This window comes from Felis catus, chromosome A2 (assembly GCF_018350175.1).
Source record: "Felis catus isolate Fca126 chromosome A2, F.catus_Fca126_mat1.0, whole genome shotgun sequence".
Lineage (NCBI taxonomy): Eukaryota > Metazoa > Chordata > Mammalia > Carnivora > Felidae > Felis > Felis catus.
The window spans coordinates 80,060,655-80,086,741 of record NC_058369.1 but is presented as its reverse complement, the minus strand read 5'-3'; the positions used below and the strand labels follow the sequence as shown (position 1 = coordinate 80,086,741).

Below are 26,087 nucleotides of genomic sequence, written 5' to 3'. Positions count from 1 at the left end.
TATAGATTCGTATCTACAGGATACTACAGGAGGTAATGACAGTGTAGCAAGCTTTATATTTAGACCATCACTGGTGATGCTTGTAAACTATGAACTATACAGAAAGAAAATCAAGCGGTCTGGGGAAGCAGTCATCCTTGAGTTCTTTATCTCCCTGATTTATGGGCAGAACACGCACTAGTTTATTTGGTGTTAGCAAAAATGTTCTAAACACAAAAATCTTGCACAAGGGAGCGGTGCTTTCTAAAAACACAATTATTCCCTCTCATGGTTGTCCTTTCTAGATTTAAAGGATGATGTACCTCATAACGCATGTTACAGATTTAAAGTGCTTTCACAAGTGCTTATTGATTTGGAGTCCTTGTCCGTTGTTGTCTTTGTGATTTGGTGCATGTATACAGGTCTCTGTCCAGTTAGCTTCACCTCAAAGCGAATAATAAGGATAGCTCAATGTCAGAATAAGTTGCCTTTCCCTAAAGGGTGACTTAAAGAAAACATCATTTTGTTCTGCAAATGCTTGATTTCTACCACCACGTAATTATGGACTGAGTGCTATTTATTCACTGTACAATTTGAAGTTATACTGAGGGGCGCCTGGGTGACTCAGTTGGTTGAGCATCTGACTTGGGCTCAGGCCATGATTTCATGGTTTGTGAGTTGGAGCCCCGCATCAGGCTCACTACCGTCAACACAGCCCATTTCCGATTCTCTGTCTCCTTCTCTCTCTGCCCGTCCCATGCTAGTGCTCTCTCAAAAAAAATAAATATTTAAAGTTGTACCAAGAACCTTTAAACTTTTCAGACATCTGTTGACCCCAAATAAGGAAATGAAGAAAAATTTAAAAAATAAAATAATCAGGAAGATTTTTCACTTGGCAATGGAGAACTGTCAGTTCTATCCACACAAATGAGTGACAATTCTGAATTCATGCTTCGGAAGGTAACAGCTAGGATTAGAGGGTAACTCTCAACAGTTTTCAAAGTGGGTCTTTTCTTTCACTGGAATTGGTTCCATGTTGATATCTGATCCCTTCTGTCTAGGTTTTCATTTTTAAAAGGCATCTTTTCCACTCCAACGCCTTGGTAAGTGTTGATGGAGAAGGAAGTCAAAAGAGGCCAGTATAAGGTTTAGGGAGTCTCTGTGCATGATTGTTCTGTGTGCATTATCTTCATTTGCTTGTATCACATTTACCTGTGTCCATAGTTCCTTCCATCTGGTTCTGAAGGACCCAGATCAGTAGCAGTTCCTCTGCATGAAATCTGATCCAGTAAAGTAGCCGAGAGCATCGGGCCATACTGAGAAACGTGTCAGTTGTACCACTTTCTTACACACAATCAGAATTCTTTTATCTGAATCCTGAGAATGTATCAACAGCTCTACTGTGTAGACATTTCAGATTCTCATATGATAGGATCTGTATAAAATCAAACTCAGATTACAGAAAATGTAATCAGACCTGCATGTTTCTTAGAAATGGTAAAAGATTTATGGTTGCTGTGCAAAATAGCTTTTATTGTTTCGTATTATTTAAACACGTATTCAGTGTTGAAACTTGCAGACTTGGGGAGACCAGCCGATGATTGTGTATGTGTGCATATAAACAATTTCACTAAACAGTAGTTTACTTTCTAGTGTATGCAATAAGCAAAACTAAATACCATCAGTGTTACTTTCTATAAATCTTAATGGAGGAGAGATCTGATGAGAATAATTTGTAAATATGAAATTATATTTGAATAAGTGCTTTTACAATTTGCATGGCTACATTAATATACCTTTTCACTTACTAAAACTATGTTTTCACTATTCTTCCTCTGTCCTTTGGTAGTTGAGTCCTCCTTTGGATTCCAGGGCAATGCAAAGAGACAGAGGCCAGTCAAGCTCACAGAATTTTAGAAGAATTTACTAATTCCCTAATGGCTTGTGGTATCCTAAAAGCAGACAATACCATATCTCAAGTCTTGGCTCAAAAGAATAAAGCATTCATATGTTCTGATATACATTATATTACTCTACACACTAATACATTTTACAGTCTTCTTCCAGTTTCATGGTCTGCTGATCATTCTAACAACCTACATCCTATAATAAGTAGCAAGAGTACTATACAGAGGATAAACCTACAAGAGGAGCATATGCCCCATTTTAAACAAGTTTGTCCTGGCCAGTCTCATGATAGGATCATCTTCTTTTTGTGGCTTTTATAATGAATGTAGCAACACGCTTCTGTGTTTATCTGGAAAAGCCACAAAAGGGGTCCAGGTTTTCCATGTATTGCTACAGTAAGGATATTGTTTAGATCCATGAATCCTTCCTAACAACCTCCCCAATGGATAAAACAAGAATCACTGTTATGTAAATTGTAGACTATATCAAAAAAGGGAAGAGAACTCCATTCTAATTGTTGAACTGTGTTCCATTCACAGATTCCTTAAGGGAATATAGGACACTACTGAGCCATAAATTAACCATCACAAAGTACTGTTCAAAGGGAAAACAAGGGGAAGGTACATAGGTGAGCTTTCTACCTCGATAAACCACCGCCTCCTAAAATAAATGTCCAGGAGTGCCTGGGTGGCTCAGGCGGTTGAGTGTCCTACTCTTGATTTCACCTCAGGTCCTGATCCCAGGGTCATGGGATTGAGCCCCGCATCAGGCTCTGCACTAAGTGTGGAACCTGCTTAAGATTCTCTCTCCTCTTCTCCTCTCCCCTGCTCCTGCTCGCTCTCTCTAATTAATTAACTTTCCAGGGAACTCACCCCAATCCCATTAGAGTATATGTCACCCTTCAGTACCACCTACAAATATTTCTTAAGCCTTTTCCAGGAATGCAACAATAATTTGAAAGTGGTCTCAGCTGAAGTTTGCCACATTGTAAAATGGCAAGATTGGAATAAGGGAGTTTCCACGGAATTTCAACCAGCAACTTTGAAGAATCCAAGGGTTACCTCAGCAGGAGCTTCTCTGAGAGAGAAAGTGAATCATCTATGTTGCATCATCAAAGTCCCACAATATTTTCTCATGGAAAAAAAAAATCAAAAAAACAAAAAACTCCACTGAAAAACAGAAGCAAAAACTATTTTAAATACGTAACTAACTTCTGCAGGAGTTGGCACTTACAAGAAAATTCGACTGTGAATTTGAGAAGCCAGCCCCGCAGGCTGTTTGCCATCCCCGGCTCTGGGGATAAGGGCAGGTGGGCAGGTGTTCGTTGTTGTTTGGGAGCTCGACAGCATGATTTCTAAATGAGCCAACAACAGGAAGCATTTCACCTTGATATGCCGCCTAATTGCGTATTTTAACACACTGAACTGTGAAGTCAATTTAATTATGTAAAATTAAAGTTTCATCCAGATAAAAAGGATTTGAAATGAAAGCTTCATTTCCAATTTCTTTCATTAATTGTGAAAGGATAAATAATTACATTTTCTAGAACTCCCGTGCCACAAATAGCTCGTTCCTTGTGAGATGCCGTTCATAAAGAGCCATGTTTCAGAGTTTGTGTGTATGGTCTTTGGAATTGCTTATCAGATAATTGAGTCCTCTCATGAACAGTTTTAAAGTCATTCTGTCTTCTAGCACTTACACTGCAAATGAGAAAATATGATTATCCATTAAGAGGTGACTCTAGCTACCATTTATTAAGTGGCTTAAGCTCTTTTTAATGCTATAATAGGTGGAGTTAAATTCATTTTACTCAAGTAACTAATTGAGAAGCCCTTTGGTATTTTGATTTAAGGTGCCATGGCATGCCATGCCACAGCCCCACTGTGAGTGGCAGCGTGGGGGAGTGAGGAGAGTGTGCACTGCCTGGAGCCAGTGTGGGCTCTCACGTTACCTGAGCGCCCTGCCCCCAGATCTTGATAGTTGCAGAATTAAACTTTCTCACCTATGCAGTGAGGGCTTGTCTAAATGGCACCGGAGGTTTCTTCCAGCTCTGATTCTGGAGACACTTTCAGAAATGTTCCTTGAAGTTGCTCTAAGGGCAGTAAGAGCTCGTGCCCTCAGAGCAGTGAATACACTAATGGCTCTTAGGAACTTGTTAACAACAGAAGAGTAAGAGAAGGGAAAGATGAGGTCAACGGGAAGGAGCTCTAGGCTGCCCTGAACAGCACTGTCATGGCCCCATCATTCACACCACCAAGTGGAAGGAGTCAGGTTTAGAAATTCTGGTCCGGGGCACAGGAGCCTGCTGACCTCACTAATTACCATGTTATGTGGCGTCCATGTGGACACCTCGACAGTGGACAGAGCCCCGGATCAGAGAGGAAAACTTTGTTTCTGGTCTCAACTCCAGCACACAAGAGTCATTATGGCTTTAAGGAAGTCCCTAACATCCCAGAGCCTCAGTTTCCCCTTTTCTAAAATGAGAAGGATACTACCCAGGTCTGCCTCCTGCATAGGGTTGAGAGAGTCCAATGAAAGCATGTGTATGAAAGCAGTTTATAATCAATATCTAGATAAGCTTTACTAGTTACTAATCATTTTTCCCATATGATATTTGATCTTTGCAGTAATGCTGTGAGAAAGCTATCATCATTCTACTCTACACATCAGACACTGCGGCTCAGAAAAGTTAAACATTTTGTCTAAATTTTCATGGCTGTGAAGGAATGAATCCAGGGCTCAAACACAGTCGTTTTACTCAAACTTTCAAGTTTTTTCTGCCATACAAGATGTTGGGATAATTTCTTAAAATATGCCGATTCTGTTGCTTTCAACTTGACCAATGAGCCCTGTACAACTAAAGAGTTTAGTCTTATTTTCACTTGGTAGCTTTTAGATGATGTCACTTAATCAAGAATCTAATATACTTGAGAATAGACTCTTCCTGTATTCCCATTTTCATTGTTGTAAGGTATTTTTTTCATTCCTCTTTTGATTTCTTCTTTGACCCACTGATCGTTGGGTAGCCTGTTGTTTAGTTGCAAAAATGAGAAGTAGTCTTTGAAACTGATCCTCTTGGGGCACCTGGGTGGCTCAGCCGGTTGAGTGTCCGACTTTTGATTTCAGCTCAGGTCATGACCCCGAGGTTGTGGGATCAAGCCCCACATTCAGGTTCTGTGCTGACAGCGTGAGGCCTGCTTGGGATTCTCCCTCTCTGTGCCTGTTTATTGCTCAGGTTGTGTGTGCTCTCTTTCTCAAAAAAAAAAAGCACATATCTCTAAAACTGATCCTCTTACTTGATTGTGTAACTTTATGAAAACCCAGAGAGGAAGATCAGGAAGCCGTGGCAAAAAGCACCGAGTGCTTTGAATTAAATCTTTAATAAGGTCACAGTGAACGATCTCTTTCCCAGTGGGGTTAGTGTTGAACAAACACAGTCATTAAAGCATTTCAGAATATGTCTCTAAAACTGCCTGTATGCTGGCACTTTTGCAGAGGGGCTCGTTAATCTGACAGTTGGTGCAGACCTCGGAGGCCCTCCCAGAGTTGTTCTAAGTCCTTGCTGCTCCTGTTTCCTCCCACTCTCTCATAAACTCACTCCATTCAGGTTTTCACCCCCAGCATTTTCCTGCCACTGTCTTATGAAGGTCACTCCCAGGTGCTAAATTTCACAGTCCGTTTTCAATTCTTACATTGCCTTTTCACAGTTGACTGCAGTGAGCCATCCTGGAACTCCTTCATTGGCTCCCAGGAGCTGCCCTTGCCCAGATTCCCTTCTCCCTCTCTGGGCTCTTTCTGTGGAGCCTCCTATGCTGCCTCCTCCCTATTTCTGCCTTCTTTCCACCTGCACTTGTTTTGTAGATTATCTCCTTGGGCACCGTGGCTCTCAGAAACCTCTGCACACTAATGACACCCCAAGGTTAAATACCTCCACCTCCAATGAAGTCTGGTCTCCTATGCCCTGTTGCCTACTTGATACCCTTTCTCAATATCTAATTAGCACCACAAGGTTTGAAACTGATCCTCATAGGGCACCTGGGTGGCTCAGTAGGTTGAGTGTCCGACTCTTGATTTCAGCTCAGGTCCTGACCCCAGCGTTGTGGGATCGAGCCCCACGTTGGGATCTGCGCTGACAGCGTGGGGCCTGCTGAGCTCCTGACGTTTCTTTCCCACAAAGCTGCCACCTTGCACAGTCCTCCTCATCTCAGTTAATGGCAGCTTTATCCTTCCATCTGCTCAGGCCAAAACTTCGATCATTCTGGACCCCTTTCTTTCTCTCACAACTGCCGTTTAGCCCATCCAAAACTCATGTCTGCTTTACCTGCAAAATATAGCCAGAGTCCACCGACTTCTCAGCCTCCTCGTGGCTGCCATCCAGGTTCAGGCCATCATTGCAAGACACCCCTACACGGTTTCACTGATTCCAGCTGTGCCCCCTTTCGGTCTGATCTCAGCAGAGCACCCATGTGATCCTGTTAAAGGGTAAGTCCAACCATGCCATTCCTCAGCTGCACACCCTCCAGTGACTACATGACCTGACTCAGAGTGAGAGCCAGAGTCCTTGAGTACCGCCTACAAGACCATGCACAGCTGCCTCCGTCTTTGCGCTCTGACCTCCTCCCTGTTTTTTTCCCTCATTTCCTGTGCTCTGGACGCACTGGCTTCCTTACTATTTCTCAAACACACCAGGGGCAGTCCCATCTCAGGGCCTCTTGTGTTTGGTGTCCTGTCTGCCTGAGATGTTCTTCCTCCAAACCATATAGTTTGCTTCCTCATCTCCTTCAGGTTTTACCCAAATATCACCTTCTTCCTGGCCAACCTCTCTAGAGTTTCACATACCCGTGTACTTCAGCTAACCCGCTAAGTAGTTTACCTCTTTTTTTTGTTGTTAATCGTCGTCCTCCAGAAAAGTTCCACCAGAGCTTTTTGTCTCTTTCGTTCACAGCTGTAACCCTGGTACCTAGAATAATGCCTGGCATATGTGGGCACTCAATAATTATGCATTGCATGAGTAAATGATTGAATGAAAGAATGAGTCTATTCTGATCTTTCTCTTTCATGAGAAGGTCATTCCATTGTTGCACAGATCTTTTTTTTTCTTTTTTTTTTTTATAGTTTTATTTATTTTTGAGACAGAGACAGAGCATGAGCAGGGCAGAGGCAGAGAGAGAGGGAGACACAGAATCTGAAACAGGCTCCAGGCTCTGAGCTGTCAGCACAGAGCCCGACGCGGGGCTCGAACTCACGGACCGTGAGATCATGACCTGAGCCGAAGTCGGACGCTCAACCGACTGAGCCACCCAGGCACCCCATTGTCGCACAGATCTTAACCTCAGAGAGTTTTGGTTTTGGTTAGGTTGAAATACACCCCCTTGTAATGCTACCCATTGGTATTCCCTCTTATACTTTAAGCTACTGACTTCTTTAGAGTTAACATGTCTGTAATGGCTAACGTTACACATTTGCCAAAGGGCATAGTTCCCCATGTCTTGTTGGGCATCTTGTGTTGTCACTGCTGTCCACTACCCACCCAGGGCTCCAGGGCAGAGTGCCACCCCCGGTGGGAAGAAGAGAGAGAAGACATCCGGAAGTGTGGTGGAAGGAAGAGACTTCTACAGGAGTCACTCATGGATATGTTGCTGGAGATTGTCTCCTTCGGTTTACCCTCCATGCCTGGTGGTAACTTGGAGAACATCTGAGCTTATGAGATTGACTCTAGTCCATTCAACAAGCACACACTGAGGTCATAAATGTATCATGGTGTGCTCGAAGAGGGAGCTCTCTCTTTGCTCAGTACCTAACCTCAGATGATACCCTCAAAATCAGCATCTTCCTCCCAGCCTTCCCCAATTAGTGGACTTGTAAGCAGAATTAGTTTATGAATTGGAGGCCACAGGTAATGCTGACTTTGAATGGCGGTCACATGCTTTGTTATTATCCACTATACTCGGGTAGCCAAAATAATTGTAATGTTATAATGATCTTTTCAGTCCCTGAGAAAGGATCTCTGGGTAAATATTAGAAGAAAGGTGGTAGGGGGAGGAATAGAAAAAAATATACAATAGAAAAATGACTCTGTTATATAACAGAGCCATGGTGCCCAAGATTTAACCTTCCCAATAAATTTTCAATGTTCTGGCATAACTTTAAATGAAGTCTTATAATTAAGTCAAAACTTATCAGCTTCACCCTTCCACCCCTTGCCTCCTCCCTTTTAACAGTAACATTATGAGAGTTGAAAACACAGAGAATCGTGACCTTCAGAGACATAGCCCAGGTTTAAGGATCGTATTTTTTTTTCTAAATTACAGATCTGTGGCAAATTTCTTTTTTTTCTATAAGACTGGGTCTAATTTCAGATCTATATACTCTGGATAGGTTCAATAGGCACCTCAGCATTTGAAGTTAATTAGTGATCAATTATCTCTAAATCTGTTTTTATTTTAACATGTAATACAGACTTTTTAAAGTAAACTGGTTTTATTTCAGGGCAAATCTGTTGTGGGTTTTTTTTTTTTTTTTTTTGAGTATTTATTTTGATAGTGAGAGCATGAGCAGGGGAGGGGAGAAGAGGGAGAGAATCCCAAGCACGCTCTGCACCATCAGCGCAGAGCCCAATGTGAGGCTGGAACTCACAAACTGTGAAATCATGAACTGAGCAGAAGTCAAGAGTTGCTCACTGAACTGAGCCATCCAGGCTCCCCTCAAACCTGTTGCTTAGAATCTGTTGATCTATACTTGTAAACCACAAATATACTTCTGAAAATTTTTTCTCCAGCATAAATATACTAAAAGTAGTTTCTCTTCTTCTTGTTTTTGTAGTTTCCCAACCTTGAACCCCTCTATTCCTATCCATCCTGAAGCATCTGGTTCTTTTCCATATGCCCTACCGGAGAAGAACAGGTACCAAGTGAAACGTTAGTGGTCTTGACATAATTCTAGTTGAATTTCCTTGGGCCTCAGCCTCCCTACTCAGATTTGTTTTTTAAGGTACATAACAATTTTTTAGCAGAGTGGACATTTATATTCTTGCTACATGTTCAGTGATGCCATTGTAAGGTCAAAGAACACAGTGAAAATGTAACCTGTCACTTGTCCCTCATAAAGGAGAAACATAGTTGTTCTTAACATCTGGTGGAGTGAGTAAGAACACGGCACCAAGCAAAACTCTGCTGAGGTAAATACGTGTTGAGACTACTTGCAGAATAGATGTTGCCTCTGTAATGCTCCACAAAATATAACTGCCCAAACCATACAAATTTCATTTTTTTAATTCTAAGTCTTAAGAACAAGGGCTATGTCTTATTTATCTGTTATCTCTGGTATCCGAGATCCTGGGACATAGTAAGTGCTTAATTTCAGCACTTCTTATTTTCATTGATTCAGTTTGATGACAAAATGTGTAAATGTTTAAGAATGCCCCCAACTTGGGCACCTGGGTGGCTCAGTCAGTTAAGTGTCTGACTTCAGCTCAGGTCATGATCTCGCGCAGTTCCTGAGTTCGAGCCCTGCATTGGCCTCTGTGCCGACCGTGCAGAACCTGCTTGGGATTCTCACTCTCTGCCCCTCCCCCACTTGCGTGCACTCTTTCAAAATAAATAAATAAACTTCAAAAGTCCCCACTTCACATATCTTCTGTACTTGAAGGAATCTGTCCCTTCATTGATTGCAAAGGAAATAAATTTGTCTACACATTATACACAGATACCTATTTTAAAAGAAACAAGGAGTAGCAGTATGTTAGAATGACATATTATAACTGCCGCTTCAGGCAAATTACTGCACCTCTTTCAGCCTTATTTCAACAGCCACAAAAACGTCCTGTGCATTTACTGTGTGCCAAGTCATGGCCAAAACTACGGCATTCAACTCACTATGGCATGTATGGCGTGCCTCATGCATGTCAAGCCAAGTGATGGACACCGGGAGCTCAGAAATGAGTGGCAGAGGCTTTGCCCTAAGTCTCTTTGAGGAGGACACTTAGCGTTAGGTACGAGGTTATGTTTCTGAGGCCCAATCCGTTCTGATATCCGTGGCTTCGCGTTGTCGGTGCCACCTGTGCAGAAATGAGTGCGAGCCCCTGCCTGACAGCCGACTCACTCCGGCACCAGTGAGAGATGATGCGGTAATAAACAGAAACCATTTCCCAAGGACGGTTTGACATACAAGGCTTCACCCACGGAGAGGCTCAGAAAACTCAGCTGTGGAAAACATCAGCGAGGCTACTAGTATTAAATAAACAAAGGAGGACAACTTTGAAGAAATGAAAACAACTATGAAGAAATGAACAACGATGAAGAAATGAAAAATGTGATCGAGGTGAAGCAGGGACAAGAAAGATGGGAGAGATCTCTTCTCGCTAAAGCATAAATTTTAGAGCAGCCTATTTAAAATCTAAACTCCAGAAATGGCTTTGGGGGAAAGGTCACTCATAACGGCTAACATCATCACTCTTGAACTACGTCTTTACAGTCTGTCAGCCAGCTGGTCCTTGGCAAGTGCTGTATTTATGCATTTCACTGACGTTTTCTTCCTGCTTGGCTGCACACGTGATCTGGGCCTCGCATTTAACGGGGAGAAAATCAGTTTGGCCCGAGAAGATATCATCTCCCTAACTCAACTTGACCATGTCACCTTTGATGGTGCACCTGGAATAATCAGGAGGTGAAATGGGAATTCTGGCAAGTAATGCTGTCTGCAAGTTCATATGCTGTCAAAGTCCACAAGATGAGAGTGACAATGTTGTCAAGAGATCTGGAGGGCAGAATTCAACCAGGGAGAAAAGCAGTGGTGGTGTTAGTGTTAGCCACCCCGACGTGTTCTGACAGAGCCACCTGACGGGCTGGCGAAAAGCACAGGCAAGGGCAGCTGGAGACTGCCCATCATGGTGGCAGGTGAGTCTGCAACACTCACTGAAGGAGAGCCCTCATAAGGGGCAGCTTCTCCAGAGGGAATCTGAAAGAGCTCTCCCTTTTCCCAGAGAAGGTGACAAGCCCAGAAGTCACATGAGCCAGCTCCATCTGTTGGCCTGATAGTTCTTCCCCAGAGGCTGGCTATTTGGTGCCAATGTGTACAATGAACCAGATGTTCTCTGATGGTTCAGGTAGTAGAAATGCAATGGTTTGGGAGCTCTCTGGGAGCTTTGTTTGTAATTCACCCACACAGAAGAAAAGGAAAAAAAACCTTTCCTGCTCTCGGCAGGGGAGCCCCAAAGATCAGGTGTAGATCGATGAAGTTGTCTTAAAGTCCCCTTTTTTAGGAAAATCTTCTAAAACCATAAGCAACTGGTTTTTTTTTCCTGTTTCTGGCTATTGTTATTCTTATGAATTTTTTAAAAATATTTATCCATTTTGCGAGAGAGAACACAAGCAGGGGAAGGGCAGAGAGAGAGGGCGAGAATCTCAAGCAGGCTCTGCATGGTCAGCACAGAGCCCAATGTGGGGCTCGAACTCATGAATCATGAGATAATGACCTGAGCTGAAACCAAGAGTCAGATGCTTAATCAACTGAGCCACCCAGGTGCGCCTCTTATGAATTTATTTTAATTTGAGTACAGTTGACACACAATGTCATGTTAGTTTCAGGTGTACAGCATAGTGATTTGACATGTCCATACATTATGCTGTGCTCACCACAAGTGTAATGACCGTCACTGTATATGCCATTGACTATACCATTGCCTATATTCCCAATGCTGTGCCTTTTATGCCCATGACATTCATCCCATGACCGGAAGCAACTGTTTTGATGTTTTATTTTTGTTTGTCAGCTTAATGGTAGACTTTATCACTCTTCAGATGTTGGGTGATAATGACCTGTTGGAGATATCTGTTGGCGATCAAGTTAAAGGAACGTTGAACAACAATCACAGAGTGAGGACATTTAGAGCCAGAAATCTGGTTCTGTATGATCATCTAGTGAGATTTGAAGAATTCACAAGTGCTTGGGTCCCACCCCAGAGATTCTAGTTCATTTGGCATGAGGTGGGTCCAGGTGTGAAAACTGCTTAGGAAGTTCTAACACATAGCTGAGGTTAAGGACCAATGGGTTCATCCAACACCCGGCTTTTACAGATAAAGAAGCAAGGCCCAGAAAGGGAAGGTAAAGTTTGAATTATTATCATTAGAAATCAGCAGGTAACCCAAGACAGTAATCCAGTCCCATTCTGTAATAGGCTAAATCATCATCTGATTTAGTTCCACTGCTGCCTGTTTTGGAGATAGAGCCCTCTTCTAGCCCTGAGAAATTTATTTGTGCCGCCTACGAGCTCTGTGAACTTGGGCAAACCTCTAAACCTCGGTGTCCCCACTGTAAAGACATTAATAGCAACTGCCTTGTAGAGATTTTGTGAAAATAAGATAATGCATGTAAACTGTCACAATCTCTGACACATGTCAACTGTGGTGGTTTTCAGAGCTTTGAGTTTACTTGACAAACATATATAGTGCGTATTCTATCCCATGTTCATGCAGTGAAAGCACGTGCCCTAACCACCTTTCCCTGCCCTTTGTTCCTGCAACTCGGTGTTGGCATAATCAAGGCCTTGTTAAGATCTAGAGATTGCTTCCTCCATGTGCCAAAATTTGAATTTTTCATCTGATAGCTTTGTGAATGCTTTTAATAAGACTGATGAGGGTTACTCAGTGGGTTGGTTGGGGCTTTTGTTTTGTTTGTAACCTTCCTACATATGCCTCTATCTTGGGATGAGTTGGGTGGGGAGCTTATTCCCTAATATTTGCTGCCCAGAGAGCTCACACTGTAGAGCTGGCTGTATAAATTCAGTGACAGTCACCAGTGAGAGCCCGTGGCTCCCTGATGGAAATGTCACTTGCTCCTTACAATGTTACCTATTTTCAACCTGGCTAAGAATTATTCCATGGCTACATTGCTGGACAGTTGAAGGACAAACCCAATGCCTTCAACATGTCTGTGAGAGGTGTTTTTCAGAAGTGATGGAGGGAAGGGATCCCACCCTGGCAGAAGAAGCAATAAAGAGAATCCCCTGAATGTAGGAGAATGTGATCACTTTAGTTCTTTCACAGAGCTATGAATATTTAGTGCCACTGGGTTAGCAGGTCCCTGTGTTTGGGTCAGAACTCATCTTTATTTCCCTCATCATAAACATGGCAAATAATATCCACATATAAAACAAGCATAAGCAATAAAGTTTTTATTTGAAGTTAAAATAAATTGTGAGGGACTCTTTCCTCATTATTCAAAAACCCATTTCTCCCTGGCTGTGTCTCCTGCCCTCTGTGAGGTGACCCCTTCCGTCACCAGCTCATTCACACATATTAGGTAACACCTATAGCAAGCTCTATCATTGTTATTATAATTCAAATAATAATAATTCTCAGATAGTAGCTGTCAGACTTCAATGAGTACAATATTTACCTGGGATGCTTATTTTAAATTTTGTTTAATGTTTATTTATTTTTGAGAGATAGAGAGCGTGCAAGTGAGGGAGGGGCAGAAAGAGAGGGAGACAGAATCCAAAGCAGGCTCCGAGCTGTCCGCCCAGAACCTGACCTGGGGCTCAAACTCACAAACTGTGAGATCATGACCTGAGTCAAAGTCAGATGCTTAACCAACTGAGCCACCCAGGTGCCCCTGGGATGCTTATTTTAAATGAAATGAAATTCTGGCATCTGGAATCTTTTATTAATTAACTTAAAAAAACCCCGCAGTTTTAGGTTTATAGCAAAATTGAGAGAAAGTACAGAGTTCTCACATACCCTACCCCATACACACAGCCTCCCCTGCCAACAACCTCCCACGTCATTGTGGTCCATTTGTTACAATCGATGAACCAACATCGACACCAAAGTCCATAGTTGAGTGTTCACTCTTTGTGTTATACACTCTCTGGGCTTTGACAGTTGGAATCTTTACTTTTAATAGATACATTCAAGTACATATGATGCAGTTGATATGAGGACCACACTTTAAGCAATGCTGCTCTAAGTCATTTATAATCATACTAACAGGTATTATAATGCAATGAAACAGAGGCCAATGACCATAGCCAGACCAGCATCCTTGCTTTAGAGTCCCTTTTCATATATATCCTGGCAATCTTCCATGTGTAAATAGGCTCTATTCCAAAAGTTTACTTCTAGATTGGTGTTTTGGAACTCAGATCACATATTTTTTCACAGAAAGAATTGATGTACACAGCAATCAAATTCTTGGACCTGCCCTTCAAAGCTTATTTCATTCATAGGTATGACTGAGGGTATTTTAACCATCAAATTTTAAAAGGAAGCAAGGGAAATGTAAACCCATAAAGTAAATATTTTTTAAAAAATCTTTGAGGGGTGTCTAGGTGGTTCAGTTGGTTAAGCGTCCGACTCTTGATTTGAGCCCAGGTCTCGATCACACAGTTCATGGGATTGAGCCCCATGTTGGGCTCTGTGTGGGTGTAGAGCCTGCTTAAGATTCTCTCTCTCCTCTGCCATCCCCCCATATGCATGTATAAGAGCTCTTTCTCAAGCGTGCTCTCTTTCAAAAAATTAAAATAAAATAAAAATAAAAGTCTTTGAGAACTGGACGTGTGGTAGGATTTTCAAATAAAACTTCAAAGGCACAAACCATAAGGCAAAAAATATATGTATTAATTGAATTACATCAAAATAGGACTACTGTTCATGAAGGACAACAAGGACAAAGACTAAGTGACAGATTGGGAGAAGTTGTCTGGAATGTTTCAAGCAGACAAGTATCTAGAATAAGCAAGGAAGCCCTCCAAATTAATAGGAAAAAAATTAAAATCATTTACAAAATGAGCAAAGATAATGAATAGACAGCTTGTAGAAGAGGAAACTCAAAAACAGAACTAGCATTTGAAGAATGTCCCAAATCATTGGTAATTAGAAAAATGTAAATTAAAACAGCAATGAGTTGTCAACTTACACCTTGTAGGCTCACGGAATTTAGACAAGATAACGGGGGGATTTGCCTCTGTGCATTGCTAGCGGGAGCGTAGACTGAATCAATTGTTCTAAAGAGCAGTCTAGTCCAATTGTTAAGCATATCCTGTGACCTAATAGTTATGCTCGGGAATTTATATCCAGGAATTTGTCACTAGAGCTTTAGGGACTGTGCATGAGGATGCTTACTAAACTGTTATTCATGGTGGGGAGTTGCAGAAAATCTGAGTGATCATTACAGAGGCTGAAGAAATAATTTCAGGGGCACCTGGATGGCTCAGTCGGTTGAGTGTCCAACTCTTCATTTCAGCTCAGACCATGATCTCACAGTTTGTGGGGTTGAGCCCCATGTGGGGCTCTGCACTGGACAGGGAGGCTGCTTGGAATTCTCACTCTCTCTCCTTCTGCCCTCTTCCTCTGCTTGTGTGAACACTTTATCTCTCTAAAATAAGAAAGAAAAATTTTAAATAATTTGGGGTGAGTGAGAACCTTACTATTATGTGGCAGGTCAGAGACAACAGATTAGATTGAACACATAGCAACATGGGTGGATCTTAAAAACAGGATGCCTGGTGAAAAAAAAGGGAACAGAATAAGATAGGTAATAAATTATCATTAATGTAGGTTAAAATTAGTGCAAACCAAACAACCATCTGCATTGTGCAAAAACGTATTTGAATAAAAATGTATACGTTAATGGCACCTGGCTGGCTCAGTTGGTAGAGCATGGACTCCTGATCTCAAGTTTGTGAGTTCACGCCCACACTGGGTGCAGAGCTTACTTTAAAAAAAAAAAGTTGGGTGCCTGGGTGGCTCAGTTGGTTAAGCATCTGACTTTGGCTCAGGTCATGATCTCATGGTTGGTAGGTTCGAGCCCCACATCGGGCTCTGTGCTGACAGCTCAGTGCCTGGAGCCTGCTTTGGATTCTGTGTCTCCCTCTCTCTCTGCCCCTCCCCCGCTCATGCTCACTTGCTCACTGGCTCTCTCTCTCTCTCTCCCCCTCCCTCCCCTCCCCCCTCCCCTCCCTCTCTGCCCCTCCCTGCTGGCACTCTGTCTCTCTCTGTCTCTCAAAAATCAATAAACATTTAAAAAAAATTTTTTAAGACAATATATATTAATGGTTGCCTGTGGATGAGGAAGCAGAATGACAGTGGGAAATGGGGATGAGGAGATTCACGGAGAAGAGGCAGTGGTGCAGAGGTAGAGAATGTGGGCTGCCAGGGTGATAATCTCAGCTCCACCACTTACTAGCTGTGGCTCTTGGGCAAATCATTGGATTCTCTTAAGCTTCTTCTGTGTAAGATGTAGATCGTATTATCTATCTTACAGCAGGTCTACAAGATGTAATCCAAGTAATGTACTTAGCTCAGTGCTTAATATATATAGTGAGTACTCGATAAATGTTAGCAATAATTATAGTAGAACTCCAGCCTTATTGCAAGGACTGGTTGTGGGAACATAAAAAATTAAGGGCAGGAAATAGGGCTTGGGAGAGAAAGGAGATGGGAGAATTGAGGTAGGAACAGGATGGGCATGGTGACGTTTAAGTTTTCCATCTTTCGCCTTGGGAACCACACAGTTGGCATTAGTCTTCTCTCCTTTGCCCTGTTTCCTCCCCTGATTTTCTGTCCTTCTTTCCCAGAACCATGGAAGGTCCCACTTTTTCCCCCAGGTGCTAGGACAGATTAAGGTTAGGTGGGAAAGAAGCCCAAGGAGTAGAAAAGAGGTGGACCTGGGGTGTGGGGTGATGAGAAAGTGGGAACATGTCATTTGGTTACTGTTGTGTGTAAACCATCAGTGCCTTAAGACCGTCACGTATTATTCCTGACAAGTCTGTGCATTACCTGGTGGTCGGAGTATCTGGATTCGATTTGTATGGGATGTTTCTGCTCCACATGTCTCTCATCCTCTTCCTGGAACTAATAGGCTAGGATGTCCTTCCTGTAGTGATGACGGCGACACAGAGAAACCCAGCTCAACCACACACAGACTTCTGAAGCCTCTCCTGTGTCACATCTGCTGACATCCCAATGGTCAAAGTAAGTCATCCTGGGTGTGGAGTTATACCTCACCCACAGGAGGAAGACACAGCCAAATTATAAGACAGAGAGCAGAGAAGGGTGAAGAATTGGAGCCACTGATGCAATCCACACAGGGAGCCACGTTATTGTGAGTGACGAGAGAGAGAACACAGCCTGGCTGGGAAAGCAGGAAAACTGAAAACTGTTCAGCTAGTGTAAAAAGTGGGCCTGAGAATGTCTGTCTCAGTCACCAGGAGATACCCATCCACATTCTAGCAGAAGTAGTGACCAGCGTACTCTGACCCCAGGAAATACCCACACACATTCTGGCAGAAGCCCTAGTGACCAGTGTAGTATTCATTTTAATACAGTCAGTTAGTAGCTAAAGATGGATAGGTCTTACTACGGGCCAGGAAGTGGGAAGTGCGGGGTGGGGGTGGGGGTGGAGATCTGTCCTTAAAGAAGCAGACAAGTGGATCAACAGGGCTATTTGGGGATTTTTTTTTTTTTTTTGAGAGCATGTGCTCAAGCACTCTAGCAGGAGAGGGGCAGAGAGAGGGGAAGAGAGAGAATCTTGAGCAGCCCTGTGCTCAGCTCAAGCCTGATGTAGGGCTCAATCTCACAATTGTGGGATCATGACCTGAGCCAAAATTAAGAGTCGGATGTTTAACCTACTGAGACACCCAAGTGCCCTGGGATATTTTTAGAAAGGGAAAACTTCCCTGAATCCAGAGCAAAGGTAGAGATGTTTAAGAACTGAGGTTAAATTGCAAGTTTGTATAAAGTTTGTTCCTAACCTTTAAGTAACAGTATATTGCCCTGATTGTGTGATAGACTTACTATCATAGCCTAATGTTATTGTTCATACTAATATCAGCAGCTACCATCTGGTGTATATAAAATCTCAATTTTTTTTAACATTTTATTTATTTTTGAAAGACAGAGGGCAAGTGGGGGAGGGGCAGAGAGAGAGGGAGACACAGAATCCAAAGCAGGCTCCAGGCTCTGAGCTGTCAGCACAAAGTCCAATGCAGTGGTGTATATAAAATCTAAATACAAAACTATCAGTTTCTAATGAAACAGGATTATCCACAAGTTTCTTTTAAGAGAAAAATAAACCCTTTGTCCCAGAAATGTATATTCATACTACATTATAAACACAATAGTTTTACCTTTAAAGAAGCATTTATACCAAAGACAGATTCTAAAGGCTTTTTGCTCTGTGTAGAATATCCCTTTCTCTGCTGTCAAATTTAAATGTGCCTTAAAAAATTGGATGTTGTGCCAAGTGCCTGGTGCCCCCTGCAAGCAAGAAAAAAAAGAAAGCGAAGAGCCCAATACATGAAAATCAATAAAATAATAGTCATGGATGTGTAGAGGGGTTATCATTTATTTCTATTTTAGTCCAAGCTGCAACTGGGACCGTGTTTCTCTCAGTTCTGCACTCTCAGTGCCTGGCATCAGCAGGTGCTCAATACTTATTTGAACTTAACTAGGAACTTTCTGCACCCCACTAAAATGAAAAATCTGAAATGAAAGAGTGATCAGATATTACACGAATTGCATGTGCAATTTTACAGGCGTAGATTCGTTTGTCTGTACCGCCTCGCCCGCTGCACCTGTCATTGTTTGCTTTTCATGGAGAAATAGCACCCAAACAAGCTATAAAACAGGTGCACATAATCTGTCCTAGGTACTCACACCGATGGCTTCTTCCTGTTATTAGAATGTTCTCTCAGTATCCTGTAAGAGTTGGGGTCTCAAAATAAGACTAAACATGTAAAACCCAGAGTGCCAAGTTTCCTTAATCCTCCTGTCTTTTTCAAAGATTAGAGCAGGCTTATGTCGTCTTGAATAATTTAAGAGGTGCAAATACGAAATTGTCATTTGAAACATCTCAACTCAGGTAATTCCGTGAATGTTTCTCTCGGTAATATACTTGATTGACAGATGGTTTCCTGAGCTGATTTTTAAATGGAACCGAGGACAAGTAGACATCTGAGGGAATTGCCTTCCGTTGTCTTTTGTTAAGCAAAGGAGGATAGAGTGGGCTGATGCTCAAGAAACTCTCATCTCATGAAAACTGACGCTTTAAAAATGTCTGAAGGGTTAAGCGAGTGTCCAAGTTCTGCCTGTAAGAAAACGTGGTGGGATGGGGGAGGGGTGATGTTAGAAGGGACGGGGCCACTCGGTGAACTTACCTTGGGCGTGGGCGTTATTAACAAGCCCAAGTTACTTGAGCTAGCTCTGTCTACACTTGCACTGTAGGCCAGCCTCTGCTTTGTAGTTCTCCTGTCCCCACTTTGGGAGAGTGTGCGTCTGCGGGGGGAGGGAGGCTCCACTGGCCTTTGAATGATGATCATTATAAAGAGTCTCATAATTTCTCAGTGACCTGCCTCCCAGGCTGTGTCACAAGGAATAGCTGATAAAAAAAATTTACGGAATCCTCTACAGCTATGAAATGCTGCACAGATGATAATGAGGAAAAATTTCACAGAGATCAGAAGTTTGGTATCCAAGAAGCTAACGAGCAGGTTTTATCAGAAGGCTCTTCCCTCATTCCCTGGGTCTGGCATGAGGACAGTGCAGGCCCGCTGCACAACAGAAATGTCATGGGAAACACATATTTACATCTTCTTGTAGCCACATTTTTTTCCAGTGACAATAATACTGTGTTGCATACTTGAGGGGCGCCTGGGTGGCTCAGTTGGTTAAGCGTCTGACTTCAACTCGGGTCGTGATCTCACAGTCCATAGGTTCGAGCCCCACGTCCGGCTCTGTGCTGACAGCTCAGAGCCTAGACCCCGTTTTGGATTCTGTGTCTCCTTCTCTCTCTGCCCCTCCCCTGCTCATTTGCTTGCTCACTCACTCTCAAAAATAAACATTAAAAAAAATTTTTTTTAAATATTGTGTTTACTTGAAATTTGCGAGGCTACGAATCTTGCCATTCGTAACCACGTTTTAACTTTTTAAAAGGTGAAGTTAATTTTATTAATTTTATGACTATATCTATCCGGACTTTCAATTTAACATGGAATCAATATAAAAAATTATACATTTTTATATTTTGGTTTTTTTCACACCAAGTCTTAAAAATCTAATGTATATTTTATACCTGCAGCTCATCGCAACTCAGATGAGCCACATGTCAAGTGCTCAGTGACCACACATGGCCAGTGGCTCCTGTAGAGGACAGCCAAGGCCTCAGCGGCAGACAGCCCACTTAATACAAGACATCTGACTTGCCCTGAGGAACGTCCACGTGAAAATCCTCTTAATTTTCCACAAATATTGATGAACCTTACTTGCTAGATTTCCCAGCAGGAACCCAGCTTCAGGCAGAGAAGTGGAAAAGCATCCTTGTTTTCTAAACTACAGTACAAATAAGGAGTCAGGTCACTTTGTTTGCTCCACAGCAGGTCTGTGAGGAGAGGAAAATGGTCCTCATTTCGTAGAAGAGAACATCGATATTCAGGGAGGCCAAGGACTTGCCAAGGTCACACAGCAAATGCTGGCAGAGTGGGGCAGGAACTCGGCCTTGGCTCTGAGCCCTAGCACTACCTACCACTCTGTCACATTCCCTCCCAGGCATCACCGGGTAGCAAGTGCCTTTTGAACCTGTGAGCTTCCAAATCACCTGGAGGTCTTTTCAAAACATTGGTTGCCAGGCCCCACCCCCCAAGTTTTAGATTCAGCAAGTCAGGGTGGGGCCTCCAAGTTCCTAGAAGATGTTGATGCTGCTGGTCTAGGAATGACACTTTCAGAACCTCTGTCGTGGAGACTGGATTTGATGCCATTAACAGAGGTCTGTCTTAAACTAATAATGATGCTTCCCTGTCCTACCAGAAACCAAACGTTGCTATTCCCTTAGACAGCTGAAGTTCACTACCACATACTACAGACAGGAATAGATCCCCTCATTCTGAACATTTTTATTCATTTATAATTAACCATTGAACATAAGTTCTTTGTTGCAAGTGGGGAAGCAAATACCTCTTCACTCAGTTCCTGCAGAGAAGAGGAAATTATACATGTGGATGTCTGATACCATGTAAACATTGGGTAGAGTCTTCCCTAAAGTACACACACTTCTAAGTCATCACTACTTCCTTTTGAAAAATTCATACAGTATCTTTCATTGAAGATGTAGTTACATTATCAAGTATTTTCCCAGTGGCATTTTTAGAAGGCAACTGATTATCACTGTGCATTTGCCACAGCTTAGAAAAATCCTATCTGAGGGGGCGCCTGGGTAGCTCAGTCAGTTAAGTGTCCGACTCTTGATTTCGGCACAGGTCATGTTCTCACGGTTCCTGGGCTCGAGCCCCTCGTTGGGCTCCGAGCTGGCAGCATGGAGCCTGCTTGGAATTCTCTCTCTCCCTATCTCTGCCCCTCCTCTGTTCATGGGCACTCTCCTTCTCTCTCTCAAAATAAATAAGTAAACTTAAAGAAAATCCTATCTGCGTCTGAAATTTAACTTAATTCTATTTTAACCACCACTGCTGTGCTCAAAAAGCAAGAAATTAGTTACCTCTTGCCCCAACCGCTTGCTACGCTAAGTGGCTTAGGAGTGCTTTCAATCTTTCTAGCCATTGACCTCTAGCCCTTTCCATTCTTGCAACAGAGGACCTTTTCCATACCTCTCGTTTATTTTTAATGACTTTTAAGCCCTCTCTTCTACCCCAGCTCCCCAACCCTGCCATATCGCCTTCTGTGTATCATGGGGTCCATCATTTTCACAAGAAGGCAGCATCCCGGGCGTGCTGATTGGACAGGACCAGGTCACAGTGATACCCATGCTGAGAATGGAAGAGTTCCCTTCACTAGAAGCTGCATCTGAAATCTGAGTAACGTCTGTGCGTTCCAAACAGCAAAAGGCACCAGGCCGTGTTTCCTCCTGTCATCAGATGGGAAGTAGATGAAAGGGAGGCAGCGTGGGGCAGGTAGGCTGGAGGGGCCATGAGGTCTCTCCACTTTACTTATAAATGCTTTAATTTAAGCCTCTTTCCTTATCTGAATATAGATAGAGTGACTGGGTTTTTAGTTTTAAATTTAGCATAGTTCACCCTTCCAGCACTGGGAGTTTTTAAGGAGAAAAAAGAGTGGGGTGTTGGTGTATCCGAATAAGTGAAAAAGAGTAAACATTCTAATACCCCCAATATCACAAAGACATACTATGACCAAAAACATTAGGAGGAAGGGCCACTCGTTCGGTCATGTCACCGAAAATACCTGCAGTTTCTCAAAGCTTTCCCCCCACTGTTTCCCCCATGACCGCTGGGCTCTGCTCTGGGCTTGGATGCTGGTTCCAGGACAACTGGAGCAAAGAAGGTAGATTTGGGAAAGGCTGGGGTATGGTTCATAAATGCAGGATGCCTTCATTGGATTTGGGTCAGAAGCAAGTAGAAGTGCCTTAGAGTGAATTTTCTCAAATAAATAGCCTACTAGAATTGTCATCGATCTGCATCTTCTCCCAAGCATGGACTTCATCCTTCAACCATTCCCGGGAGGAAGAGACATAGAATTCCATACTGCAGTCCTTTCCTTTAGGAAACAGCGTTTTGTTTCTAGAACATCACGAGGAAGAAGGTTAATAGATTTTGCCAGGCACCACCAAAAGATTTTCTAACCTAGCCATCTTTCCTTGCTATAGTTCAGTGCTTCTCAAGCTCTCCTGTGCCTGTGAGTCAACTAGGGATCTTGTTAAAACACAGATTCTGGTTCTGAAGAAACTTCAGATGATGCCATTGCATCACACTTGGAGTAGCAAGAACCTAGAAGGCTCTATTTTATTTATGAAAACACTGCCTGGCATAACAGGGTTAAGATCCAGGACCTGAGAGTAGATCATTCACTGGAGCAGGAGGGGAAGAGAAGAAACACAGGTAACAAGGGGGGAAAGTAAGCGCCCACCTACAAGAGTCCAGAGAAAGGCAGATGGAACTTGGCATCCAGAGAGTAACGTGACAAACAGCAGGTGGTGGTATCTAGGCAAGCAGTGGTGGTCCAGGATATGAAGATCATCAAAAGGGTAACGTATGCAGTGAGGAATCTCAAAAATATCAGATATCTGTGCAAGCAGGCAGCTGAGTCACAGATATCCAGCCATAGAACTAACTACGAAAGAGGAGACAAAGGGTTGAGGGAGAAGAGGGAGAGGGTGATACAGGTCTCAGCAAGATCAAGAAGATGATGGGGAATTGAGACATAGAGTCAAGTCAAGGACCTCAAGACAAGGATCCATTTACCAAAAGCATAGCTTCAAAAACGTGGTTCAGCCTACAGGTATAAAGACTCTTTCCTAAAGAAGCTAGTATGTAATATGCATGGTCTGTGTGCCAGAAACTGCTGAAAAGGGCTTTGTACTATCTCCTGTAAGTCTCACAAATATCTATGGCAGGCATCAATACTCCATTTTGGACAAGTATCTGAGGTTTAAAGGGATTCTATACTTTGCCTAAGGTCCCTTACTAATAATTGGTTAACCAGACAACTCACATTCTATGCTCTTTGTGACCTCGTGCTGGCCTCCCAACCCACTGATGAGGTAACCTGATGCTAACCTAGCCTTCCTGCAGTCTGCCCCGATCCAAGGAAGGAAGTGGGCCTTCAGTGTGGTGGGTGGTCTGACTAAAGATGGAAGAAGGAGGAAAGGGTGAGGTGCCAGGCACTGGGGAACATCGTGAAGACGTGCTGTTTACTAAGACCACAATCCACAGATGTGATTATGCCAAGAATAGTCTCTTTGTTAACACTTCTGCGGTTATCTAATTTCCTATAGGAAGTACCTTATGTTAAGCTCAGGGCTTGTCAACAATAATTCAGCACAAAAAGTAACACTATACAGCCCCGGTGTCCCAACCTTAGCCAGACCTTGTCCTTATTTCTCTATGTTGGTCTCTGAAGTGGCCATCCCTGAACATCTTGTTGAAAGGAATCTATGGCTCCACTGCAGCATATTCAAGATGTCAGTCACGTGAGTGTGTTGATGAGCACTCTTTAGCTGAAATGAACAGAAATTGACTGGACCTACTTTGAGAAGAAAGAAAGCAAAGTAGATATGGGGGGCATATACAGATTCACTCACTGGATCACGTTTTATCCCATGCATGGTTTGCTCCACATGCTGGAACAGTAGAAACTGCATTGCTCTGACGCCTTAGAGCACAATCCTGCACATCGCCTGGCTTCCACCAAGCAGAGTTTACCTCCACAGCTGCAGTTGTGCCCCACAGAGGGGATGTGTGTTGGTGGAGGGCAAGAGTGGTAGCAGGTATCTCTGTGGTTAGGTCTTGGCTTCACGGGTGTCAAGAATCTTCCTGCCGTGGATCTTAGCAGTTTGGTTGTAAAGCTAGTGGCTATGGGAACAATTTCTTTCCCAGCTTTCTGGAACTCCCTCCATAGGCCACTTCTGTGAGGTTGTTTGGGGGAGTTGTCTTGAAAGCTTAGCCTAAAGCCTGTCTCCTTTCTAGCAATGTTGTAAATGCCCAATTCCCACATTAAATCCCTTTCTACTTAAACCGCTAGAATGGATTCCCTTATCTGCAACTGAGCCTTGACTAATCCAGAAGGAATTTACAATAAGGGTATTTGGGGATGTCACCTAGAAATGGAATAGTAAAGAAATCAGGGAGTAGTCTTTTGCTGTCTATGTGTGTATCTCTCTCTCACCTACTTCATCCTTCCTTCTCAGTACACCTATTTCCTCTACTAATCATCCCTTCACACAAGGCATGTTGAGTTCTCCTGCTCTGACATCCTTGTTCAGAAATAACGGACGGTCCTTTAATTCTAATCCCAAATTCCCAAGGGAGAAAAACTGAGTGGCATAGTTTAGATATCTACCACCAGTTCATTTGGCTATTGTTTCAGTTTCAAAACCCTATGAAGCTTTTTGGTAGTTCAATAAATCACATTTACAATGAAGACAACTGGGTCTTAACTTATGTGTCTTGCCCCAAATCACACAACAGTTAAGCAGAAGACTCAGGATTTACACCCCTGTCTCCTGACCTCAAATTTGATGCTCATTCCACTGTACCATCACTGCCTCTCTAGTATTCATAATTATATCTCTGGAGCATTTAACAATTTACAGTGTGTTTTTATATCCCCTAACTCATCTGATACTTCCAACAGTCCCATTATTGTTGTTATCCCCATTTTATACACAAGAAAATTGATGCTACAGACATTAGGTGACTTGTCATCCATTTCATGAAAGCTAGTGCCAAGACTGACCCCTCCATCTTCTGGTTCTCAGAGGAATTCATGTTGGAATGGGGCTCAGTCTCAGAGGATATTGGATCTGATACTTCAAAGCCATTTCTTATAACGGGTTGTAAGACAAGCAACTAGAAGATGACACTTTGGTTTTTGTTTGTTCTGTTTTTGATGAGGTGACTGGTGGAAATTCTATGGGTCCCCAAATCCGATAAACCTAAATAAATGGCAACTTTAAGGGAAGGACTCAGCTACCTAAAAGGAAGAGTCTCCCCCACTTCCTCCTCAGCACAACAGGAAACGTTATGACCTTAGTTGATTCCTGAGGAGTTGATGAAACTCAAAAGAATTTACAGATTCTCTTCACAGCTTAAAGATCAGCATGGACTCCAGAGTGCTGTTGAGCTCAGTATTTGGCCAAAGACCTTGCTACAGTGTCTTGCTGTACTTCAAAGAGATACCTAGATGACCTTGCAGTTTTAATACACCTAGCAAAGTATCTCTATTGTCAAGGGACAGGATTAGCATGAAGGACTCATCCTTGCTTCTTGCCATCACTTTGAGAAGTAGGTTTTTTTTTAACCTAACTTTTGCAAAGAAAGACATTTCCCAAGAGAAATTACAAAGGCACTTCCCGCACCATCTTTAATAGTTACTGAGCTGCTGTCATGCACAAAGTGCAATGGAGGGCATGCAAAAGACCAAATACTTCTAGGTTTTTGCAGACTGCTCCATTATTTCTTCCATGATGACCTTGTGGCTGCAGAGCAGAGCCCCGTGATAGAAAGCTCAATTATTGTAATTCTCTCTCAACAGAGCTTTCAGCAGGCATTTCCACTCCTACTGTTTATGTGCAATGCAGATGTTTGATTACTTTGTGGCACCATCATGGAAGTCTAGGCTCCAGTCTCTTGTGCAGAAATCCTGCCCTTCATCTGGAAGAGTTCTGGCAGCCCCTTCACGGTCACCATCAGGCTCAATCCAACCCACTTCACTTCTGACCAGTACCAAAGAACTGTTTTAAAA

At 42.9% G+C, this 26,087-nt stretch overlaps 1 protein-coding gene across 8 annotated transcripts in view; it reads left to right on the top strand.

Moving 5' to 3' along the window:
- Nucleotides 1-26,087, top strand: part of LHFPL3 (LHFPL tetraspan subfamily member 3) — a 574,983-nt gene that overhangs the window by 400,094 nt on the left and 148,802 nt on the right. Inside the window, exons 3-4 of one of the 8 annotated variants that reach the window (XR_006594135.1) lie at nt 16,744-16,856; nt 19,960-21,386. The exons of 3 other annotated variants lie outside the window; for them this stretch is intronic. Coding sequence is in view for 4 of the 5 variants with exons in the window: in XM_045052281.1 (XP_044908216.1) it covers nt 7,422-7,570 (149 nt within the window). In the remaining variant the exon portion in view is untranslated. Of the gene's footprint in view, nt 1-2,816; nt 3,469-7,421; nt 8,366-16,743; nt 17,255-19,959; nt 21,387-26,087 lie in introns of those variants that run through there. 4 more of the 8 variants (XM_045052285.1, XM_045052281.1, XM_045052284.1 and 1 more) reach the window with 4 other exon arrangements.